At 42.3% G+C, this 10,744-nt stretch overlaps 1 protein-coding gene across 1 annotated transcript in view; it reads right to left on the bottom strand.

Moving 5' to 3' along the window:
* The window catches only part of LOC124034103 (proteoglycan 4-like), a 30,006-nt gene extending 20,584 nt beyond the window's left edge, over positions 1–9,422 (bottom strand). Inside the window, exons 1-5 of the mRNA XM_046346846.1 lie at positions 8,530–9,422; positions 2,471–2,731; positions 2,278–2,325; positions 1,902–2,060; positions 63–146 (exon numbers count right to left, since the gene is read on the bottom strand). Of these exons, the coding sequence (XP_046202802.1) occupies positions 63–146; positions 1,902–2,060; positions 2,278–2,325; positions 2,471–2,731; positions 8,530–8,770 (793 nt within the window). The 5' untranslated portion in view covers positions 8,771–9,422. The remainder of the gene's footprint in view (positions 1–62; positions 147–1,901; positions 2,061–2,277; positions 2,326–2,470; positions 2,732–8,529) is intronic.
* Positions 9,423–10,744: the final 1,322 nt, after the last annotated feature.

Here is a 10,744-nt window from a genome sequence, read left to right as displayed (position 1 = left end):
CGGTGACTGACTGCCTGATTGACCGACTGACTGACTGATTGATTAATTGAGATGTAAGTCACCTGTAACAGCATAGCTCCAGTCATCTTTCTCTGTGGGGACGACCTCTGTACCATCAGGCAAAGGAAGATTCTCGGGCACCTCGTCTGTTATTGGAGAACGGAGAAAACGAGAAAGTGAGAATGGAGATCTCAGAGAAGAAAGAGAGCAGAAAAGAGAAAAGAGAGAGCAAGATCGAAGAGGCACATGAGAGTAAGGAAGGAGGCAGATGGAGAAGTAAGAGTAGAGAAATAAGAGAAAGGAGAGGGTGAGAATGGAGAGAGATGTTGGAGTGAGAACAGAGAGAAATGGAGAGGTGCAGGAGAGTGAGATACTGTAGGAGTGAAAAGCTGGAGGAATGGTAGAGTGAAACAGTAGTGGAGTTATGGACACAGCAAAAGTAATGAAAACCTGTTGCAGCTATCACACAAAGTTCAGATGAGCTGAGCTTTGCAATGAATGTCACTGACAAACCTTCACATGAGATGAGATTTCCATCACATAAGGTGGAAAACCTGACTCATTGGTTAAAGGGTCCAGTTGGCAAATATCATAAAGGGTTCGATTTAGAGTGGATCGAGATGAGAAATCGAGAGATAAAAAGTTATTGAATTTGAACCCCATCCCAAACCTTAACCCTTACCTGAACCAGTTCATGCCAAACCTTAAGAATTTGGAGTTAATGCTCAAACTCAACCAAACTCAACCTTTAACACTTCGAAATTCAACATTTGGAACAACTTAGCAATTTAACATTTGAGAAAAATGGATGGACATCTAATTAAGACGAGAGACTGTGAGGGCTGGTAGGTTATACACCTATAGTACACGTTTCAACTAATAGCTAGTGTTTGAAAAAATACTTTGATAATAATTTTGAAGTAGTTAGTAAAGTTAATTGTAATTGTAATTTTTTGTCATTGATGCCTTTGTTACATTCATTCATTTATTCCATCCATAGACTGCATATATACACAGTATACTAAACATTAGGAACACCTTCCTAATATTGAGTTGCGCATGGACGTCGGGGCATGGACTCTATAAGGTGTCTAATGCGTTCCACAGGGATGCTGGCCCGAATTGACTCCAATGCTTCAAGTTGGCTGGATGTCCTTTGGGTTGTGGACCATTCTTGATACACACGGGAAACAGCTGAGCGTGAAAAACCCAGAAGCATTGCAGTTCTTGACACAAACCGGTGTGCCTGGCACGTATTACCATATGCCATTCAAAGGCACTTAAATCTTTTGTCTTGCCTATTCACCCTCTGAATGGCACACACACACAATCTATGTCTCAATTGTCTCAAGGCTTAAAAATCATTCTTTAACCTGAATCCTCCCCTTCATCTACACTGATTGAAGTGGATTTAACAAGTGACGTCAATAAGGGATCATAGTTTCACCTGGATTCACCTGGTCAGTCTGTCATGGAAAGAGCAGGTGTTCTTAATGTTTTGCACACTCAGTGTAACAGCTCAGTGCTGCCCCTTCTCATTGAATATCTCAAGTATTGCAGGCTGCCATTAGAAACTAAATTATACTTATATTTCAATATAATTCAATATTATCCTTATTTATACCACAGCATTGTTGAGTACTCGTTTCTGATTGGTTAGAAAGGCATTCTGTGTGTGATTTTACAATAATCGATTCAAGGAATATTGACCATGAAGATTGCTATTTTCCGATTGCCTATAATGGAGGACCTTGCTTTCTGGCAATAACAGCCCGTAGTACCCCGGTCGACCTTGAACGTCATGGCTTCAATGAAAGGGTGAAGTCGTTCTCCCCTGACTCATTCATTAATTCGGTCAATTGAGTCATTCATTTTAGGACACAGGGTGGGATGAAACATACATCTGGCGTCCCAGTAGTCCTCGTCTCCCTTGTCCACCTTCCCATCCACCACAAGAGTGGGGGGCGTGTCCGTTGGGTTCTCTCCCTTCCAGTAGTCATCTTCTGGGTCGACCACTGGGTCTCCGGGCTCCTCCTCATCTGGCTTCCAGTAGTCCTCCTCTATCAGAGGGACACATGGACAGTAGAGGTAACTTTATTAGTGTGGAGATTTGTTTTTTTTAAGCAAGATATAAAACAAAATCCACATGGTTTTTCAAGGTACAAATAAGATCATAAACAAAGTGGCTATACTATAACGTTTTGAGTGGTATTAAAACCCAGGCACTGGCTTCAGAGAAATTATATAATAGTTTGTCATCTGTACACATGATCTCACCGTTGTCTGTGTAGGGGTAGTCTGGGTATGGGTCAGGTTCTGTGGGAGCTTCAGATGGGACAGAGATCAAAGTATTACAAACAACTTTGTTACTCACACAATGCAAAGCCATTAAAAATCTCATCAACCAATTCTAGTCTGTTTTTATAGAAAACGTTGATTACAGTAGTAGAGTGGTGTGTTACTGCATTACCTGCTTCTGTGTACACCTCTGTGGTAGTTGTAGGTGGTGGTGTGGTAGTTGTGGGTGGGAGTGTGGTAGTTGTAGGTGGTGGAGTTGTTGTAGGTGCTTCTGTCCGTGGCTCCTTTCCTTTGCCCTTCTTTGGCTTTTTGTCTGCTTTAGGCTTCTTGGTGGCCTTGGGCACTTTGGGCTCCTTGTTCTTCTTGTCTTTCTTGTCTTTCTTGCCCTTCTTTTTATTCCCTTTGCCCTCCTCTTCGGCTCTCCTGACCCTGGCTTGGAGATGGACAATGGGGGAAAGGAAAGTTAATAAACTTGGTCATTTTGACATGTTAATCCCTGAGGGTCCAATGTCAGGTTTAACAGTACATAACTATCCTCTAACAGTCGGATAAGCCAGGATATGACAAGATGGCATTCAATCAAAGGCTATACATCAACACCAACTCTCTGCTACTGAAGTAGACTGATGAGAGACAGATAAACAAATATAACTAGAGTGATAGAGGGGGCAGAGAGAGATGGTGACAGAGGAAAAACAGTGGGAAACAGAGAGACAGACAGACAGAATGACCGAAATCCCGGACCAGACAGGTGTGGGGAAATCTGCCAGACAGAATCTTCCTAGCAGGGGGCACAGCTGAGCTAATGTCGGACGGACAGCCTGGGTGTTCTGTTCAACAGGGTCCTCTACTCACACACACACACACACACACACACACACACACACACACACACACACACACACACACACACACACACACACACACACACACACACACACACACACACACACACACACACACACACACACACACACACACACACACACACACACACACACACACACACACACACACGGAGAGGGACTGCAGTGGTATCATCACACCCAAGGTCAAGGAGTTCTCATCTGGGTTTCTGTAAATGTTTACACATTATGTCACATGACATTAAAACATTCAATTATGACATGCTTTTTTCTATCTGATGTGTAATGGATAAGATATAAATATTTTCTTCTTTCTGCCGCTTCTTCTGAATGTACAGTGAGGGAAAAATGATTTGATCAACTACTGATTTTGTACGTTTGCCCACTAACAAAGAAATGATCTGTCTATAATTTTAATGGTAGGTTTATTTGAACAGTGAGAGACAGAATGTCAACAAATAAATCCATAAAAACTCATGTCAAAAATGTTATAAATCAATCAGAAAGATTTCTGGCTCCCAGGTGTCTTTTATGCAGGTAACGAGCTGAGATTAGGAGCGCACTCTTAGAGGGAGTGCTCCTAATCTCAGTTTGTTACCTGTATAAAAGACACCTGTCCACAGAAGCAATCAATCAATCAGATTCCAAACTCTCCACTATGGCCAAGACCAAAGAGCTCACCAAGGATGTCAGGGACAAGATTGTAGACCTACACTGGGCTGGAATGGGCTACAAGACCATCACCAAGCAGCTTGGTGAGAAGGTGACAACAGTTGGTGCGATTATTCGCAAATGGAATCAAATCAAATCAAATCAAATTTATTTATATAGCCCTTCGTAATCAGCTGATATCTCAATCTCCCCAGCCTAAAACCCCAAACAGCAAACAATGCAGGGAAAAGCACAGGAAAAACTCCCTAGAAAGGCCAAAACCTAGGAAGAAACCTCTCCACCTGGCTGTGGGGTAGAGATTATAACAGAACATGACCAAGATGTTCAAAAGAACTGTCAATCTCCCTCGGCCTGAGGGATCCATCAGCTCACAGAACTGAGGAATCAGCCCAGAACTACACGGGAGGATCTTGTCAATGATCTCAAGGCAGCTGGGACCATAGTCACCAAGAAAACAATTGGTAACACACTACGCCGTGAAGGACTGAAATCCTGCAGCGCCCGCAAGGCAAGGCTCAAGAAAGCACATATACATGCCCGTCTGAAGTTTGCCAATGAACATCTGAATGATTCAGAGGACAACTGGGTGAAAGTGTTGTGGTCAAATGAGACCAAAATGGAGCTCTTTGGCATCAACTCAACTCGCCATGTTTGGAGGAGTAGGAATGCTGCCTATGACCCCAAGGCCACCACCCCCACCGTCAAAAATGGAGGTGTAAACATTATGCTTTGGGGGTGTTTTTCTGCTAAGGGGACAGGACAACTTCACCGCATCAAAGGGACGATGGACGGGGCCATGTACTGTCAAATATCATGGATGGGTTTTCCAGCATGACAATGACCCAAAACACACGGCCAAGGCAACAAAGGAGTGGCTCAAGAAGAAGCACATTAAGGTCCTGGAGTGGCCTAGCCAGTCTCCAGACCTTAATCCCTTAGAAAATATGTGGAGGGAGCTGAAGGTTCGAGTTGCCAAACATCAGGAGAAGATCTGCAAAGAGGAGTGAGACAAAATCCCTCCTGAGATGTGTGCAAACCTGGTGGCCAAACGCAAGAAACATCTGACCTCTGATTGCCAACAAGGGTTTTGCCACCAAGTACTAAGTCATGTTTTGCAGAGGGGTCAAATACTTATTTCCCTCATTAAAATGCAAATCAATTTATAACATTTTTGACCTGCGATTTTCTGGATTTTGTTGTTGTTATTCTGTTTCTCACTGTTCAAATAAACCTACCATTAAAATTATAGACTGATAATTTCTTTGTCAGTGGGCAAACGTACAACATCAGCAGGGGATCAAATACTTTTTTCCCTCACTGTACATATTCATAGTATGCTGCATGCTAGGTATAGGATGTGGTTGTAATTGTGCTCCTTGTACTGCCTAAATTGCCACGGAGGGCATTGTACTGCATTTGTATTGCATTGTTTTGTTTTGGGAAACAATAAGTTGTGTAATTACAGAAGTCATTGGAGTGTATTCATTGGTATTTCCCTCTCTCTATTCGTGGCTATTTGAATATCTGTGCCAGTGACCTACAGTTGAAGTCGAAAGTTTACATACACTTAGGTTGGAGTCATTAAAACTCATTTTTCAACCACTCCACAAATGTCTCGATAACAAACTATAGTTTTGGCAAGTTGGTTAGGACATCTACTTTGTGCATGACACAAGTCATTTTTCACTTATAATTCACTGTATCACAATTCCAGTGTGTCAGAAGTTTACATACACTAAGTTGACTGTGCCTTTAAACAGATTGGAAAATTCCAGAAAATGATGTCATGGCTTTAGAAGCTTCTGATAGGCAATTTGACATCATTTGAGTCAATTGGAGGTGTCCCTGTAGGTGTATTTCAAGCCCTACCTTCAAACTCAGGGCCTCTTTGCTTGACATCATGGGAAAATCAAAAGCAATCACTCAGAATGTTCTTTTAGACCTCCACAAGTCTGGTTCATCCTTAAGGAGCAATTTCCAAATGCCTGAAGGTACCACGTTCATCTGTACAAACAATAATACGCAAGTATTAACACCATGGGACCACGCAGCCGTCATACCGCTCAGGAAGGAGGCGCGTTCTGTCTCCTGGAATGGAACGTACTTTGGTGCGAAAAGTGCAAATCAATCCCAGAACAACAGCAAAGGACCTTGTGAAGATGCTGGATGGAACAGGTATAAAATTATCTATATCCACAGTAAAACGAGCCCTATATTGACATAACCTGAAAGGTCGCTCAGCAAGGAAGAAGCCACTGCTCCAAAACCACCATAATAAAAAGCCAGACTACGGTTTTCAACTGCACATGGGGACAAAGATCGTACTTTTTGGAGAAATATCCTCTCGTCTGATGAAACAAAAATAGAATTGTTTGGCCATAATGACTATCGTTATGTTTGGAGGAAAAAGGGGGAGGCTTGCAAGCCAAAGAACACCATCCCAACCGCGAAGCACAGGGATGGCAGCATCATGTTGTGGGGGTGCTTTGCTGCAGGAGGGACTGTTGAACTTCACAAAATAGATGGCATCATGGAAGGAAAATATTGTGGATATATTGAAGCAACATCTCAATATATCAGCCAGGAAGTTAAAGCTTGGTCGCAAATGGGTCTTCCAAACAATGACCCCAAGCATACTTCCAAAGTTTTGGCAAAATGGCTTAAGGACAACAAAGTCAAAGAATTGGAGTGGCCATCACAAAGCCCTGACCTCAATCCCATTGAAAATTCATAAGCACAACAGAAAAAGCGTGTGCGAGCAAGGAAGCCTACAAACCTGACTCAGTTACACCAGCTCTCAGGAGGAATGGGCCAGAATTCACCCAACTTATTGTGGGAAGATTGTGGAAGGCTACCCAAAATGTTTTACCTAACTAAGTTATACAATTTAAAGGCAATGCTACCCAATACTAATGAGCATATGTAAACTTCTGACTCACTGGGAATGCGATGAAAGAAATAAAAGCTAAAAGAAATAATACTCTCTACTATTATTCTGACATTTCACATTCTTAAAATACAGTGGTGATCCTAACTGAGACAGGGAATTTTTACTAGGATTAAATGTCAGGAATTGGTACATGTATTTGGCTAAGGTGTACTGTATGTAAACGTCCGACTTCAACTGTACCTGTGGAACAGAGGCTCTGTATTCATGTCATATTCATGTGTATTCAATATTCATCTCCGTTCGTAACCCAGCCAAACTGTAATGGCACGCTGTCAGAGCGTCATCAACATTGTCCTGTCCCTGTCCTTAAGAAATCTGATTCTGTGTAGTTGGTGTTTCTAATGTCTTTTCAATTGTGCAAGCCATAAATATGTAGCCTATAACAGTAGTAGTAAGTTTTACATAGTGCACTACAAGCTATGTAACAATGTGTACCCACAAAATAGTTCAAGTACCTACTAGCTAATGTAATTTCCATGTAAATACAAGGTTTTGGTGCAATTTAATTGGGAAATGGGACTGATTAAATCCAACAGATGTGTGTGCTGAAGTTTACTCGATGTTAGGCTGTGAATCTCAGAAACAAAATGTGTTTTATAACTAACACTGCATCATCAGCCCATCTCAGAGGATGAATCCTTCCATTTTTGAGCTGGGATCTGTGGTACAGAACAGTACAGTAGAAAATCAAAGTTAGCTGTACAAATCTGTCTCCAAGATGCTCCGCTCAGAGCCCAGCCAGGACTGTTACTGCAGCAGACTGAATCTTCCCCAGTCCCAGGTCTACTCTGCTTTGGGCCAAGAGACAGTCCAGGTGTGTGTGTGTCTGTGTCTGTGTGTGTGTGTGTGTGTGTGTGTGTGTGTGTGTGTGTGTGTGTGTGTGTGTGTGTGTGTGTGTGTGTGTGTGTGTGTGTGTGTGTGTGTGTGTGTGTGTGTGTGTGTGTGTGTGTGTGGCTTTTTATTTATTTTTTATTTTGCGTGTGTGTGTGTGTGTGTGTGTGTGTGTGTGTGTGTGTGTGTGTGTGTGTGTGTGTGTGTGTGTGTGTGTGTGTGTGTGTGTGTGTGTGTGTGTGTGTGTGTGTGTGTAGACACTGTTGGACTTATCATAGTGACTGAAAGGTGTGTGTGGGTAATTCAAGAAGCTGCTGGCTTCTTTCAAGACCAACACTCTCCTCCACCTGCCTTGTGCCCTGTCCCCTGTGCCTGCCTGATGATGTCATATAACGTTCTCCAATCCTCGTCCTGGAAGGAGGCATCTGTTCCAGCCCAACAACCAGACGCTGTTGATGATTCTACTACTAAGGTTTTGATCATTAGCTGATATGATGATAAGATGTGCTATTGCTGGGCTGGAACAAAGGCCTGCACACCAGCTGAATTGGGTCCCATCTAGTAGGTATAACCACAACTCAGATGGGATCCAATTCTCCACTTAGTAAAATATATAGCATTATAATATGAATGTTCCTACTAGGCAAAAACTGGTTGAATCAACGTTTCCATGCCATTTTAACCCCAAAATTCAATGTGATAACTTTGAATCAACGTGGTAAACTGATCGGATTTGCAAGAAGTCTTCAACGTAAGAGAATTTTGTACTTTTTTCATCAAACTTTTAACCTCAATGACAGGGTGACATTTTTGGCTGAGTTGAATTCATCCTAGTTGACAACTCGACCAAATGTAAATACAAACTAGACGTTGAACTGACGTCTATGCCCAGTGGGTTGGCTTTGTTCTTACCTGGTAGGGCATCCTCCTCTGTGGCTCTCTTTTCCTTGCTAGTTTGGCTTTGTGTCTCTGTGAGTTCCTCTTCTTTAGCTGGTTCATTCTGGGACTCCTCTCCATATAGGGCCTCCATCCCTCTCTCCTCTATAGCCTGGCCTAAAGAGACAATACCTCCTGCACTCTCCCCTGCTCTGGGCAGTAGCACACAGCATATGGCCAGCAGAACCAAACACACCACTGCAGTATGACCTCCCATCCTCCTTATTCTACCTGCCTCAGGATTCTACCTCAATATTCCACTGAAAAGTTCCAGCTCAGTGTTCCGATTAAGTATTCCAGCTCTGATTTCCCAAAATCTTGCCAAAAGTTCCAGCTCAGAACGCTACTCAGAAATTCTACCAAAGTGTTCTATATCTGAATTCAACCCCAGAATTCTACCTCTCAGTTTTCTACTCTAGTGTTCCATGTCTTCTCTACGGTGAGGAAGCTTCTGGAGCTCCAAGCCACAGCCAGACACAGACTCACTCAGAGCATGAGGCAGGGCTGGACACAGAGAGAAGAAAATAGTGAGGGAGGGAGGAAGAGCGAGGGAGAGCAGTCCAATTGTCCTGCAATTTAACTAAACGAGATCCACAGCTCTCCTGGATCGACAGCTGAAAAAGTTATGGCTGAGAGAGATATAATCCCCTTCACCTGGCTGACGAGTTTCAACAGGTGCAGAGATCAAAAGGAGATCTCAGCATAGATTGAGCAGAGCAGCTCACTGGAGAAGCCAGGAGAGGGAATGAAGAATCCAGGTTGGCTCTATAGAGAACTCCTGGTTGAAGAGGTGAAGAGAGTTTAGTCCAGCAGCAGAGCACTTCTTCCACTTCTTCCGCCTGCTTTCCCCTCTGCAGACTGCCACAAACAGGCAGGAATGAATAGGGGGAGGAGTCGAGGACAGTGTGTTTGTGCTAACAATATTGAAACCCACAAATATTTAAGGAACAGAGGAACATTATATAACTAACTATACAGTATAACTATATAACTACTGCTATACACACCGTTATCTATTCAAATACGGTCCATACACACCATTCACATACACATTTATAATTTATATTCCCGACTCAGGTGTAGAAGCTAATTTCCTGCAATTATATCCAATTTGCTTTGGGCTTTTGTACTGTGTTTTTACATACTGTATTCTCGACATAGTTCATTCTAATATTTCTACCACTGTACATTGCATTTCAGTTACACTGTTAATACACACCACATATTTATTTATATACTGGATTCTTGACATATCTCACTCAAATATACCTACTGCTGTACATGCAGTGCCTTCAGGAAGTATTTCTTGACTTATTACACATTTTGTTGTGTTACAGACTGAATTCAAAATGGATTCAATATATTCTTTCCCCGCCCAAGTACGCACAATACCCCATAATGACCAAGTGAAAACATGTTTTTTTAAAGTTAGCAAATTTAAATACAGAAATATCACATATACATACACTACTGTTCAAACGTTTGGGGTCACTTAGAAATACAGAAATACAGTGTAGACATTGTTAATGTTGTAAATGACTATTGTAGTTGGAAACAGATTTTCTTTAATGGAATATCTACATAGGCGTACAGAAGCCCATTATCAGCAACCATCACTTCTGTGTTCCAATGGCATGTTGTGTTAGCTAATCCAAGTTTATAATTTTAAAGGGCTAATTGATCATTAGAAAACCCTTTTGCAATTATGCTAGCACAGCTGGAAACTGTTGTGCTCATTAAAGAAGCAAAAAACTGTCCTTCTTTTGACTAGTTGAGTATCTGGAGCATCAGCATTTGTGGGTTCGATTACAGGCTCAAAAGACCTTTCTTCTGAAATGTGTCAGTCTATTCTTGTTCTGAGAACTAAACGCTATTCCATGCGATAAATTACCAAGAAAGTGAAGATCTCGTACAAGGCTGTGTACTACTCCCTTCACAGAACAGCGCAAACTGACTCTAACTAGATTAGAAACAGGAATGGGAGGCCCCGGTCCACAACTGAGCAAGAGGGCAAGTACATTAGAGTGTCTAGTTTGAGAAACAGACGCCGCCTCACAAGTCCTCTGGCAGCTTCATTAAAGGTCCTGAATGCTCTGGAGCAGGTTTTCATCAAGGACTTTGCTCCGTTCATCTTTGCCTCGATCTTGACTAGTCTCCCAGTCCCTACTGCTGAAAAACATCCCCACAGGAT

Source organism: Oncorhynchus gorbuscha, linkage group LG04 (assembly GCF_021184085.1).
Source record: "Oncorhynchus gorbuscha isolate QuinsamMale2020 ecotype Even-year linkage group LG04, OgorEven_v1.0, whole genome shotgun sequence".
NCBI lineage: Eukaryota > Metazoa > Chordata > Actinopteri > Salmoniformes > Salmonidae > Oncorhynchus > Oncorhynchus gorbuscha.
This window is presented reverse-complemented; position numbering and strand designations above follow the sequence as displayed.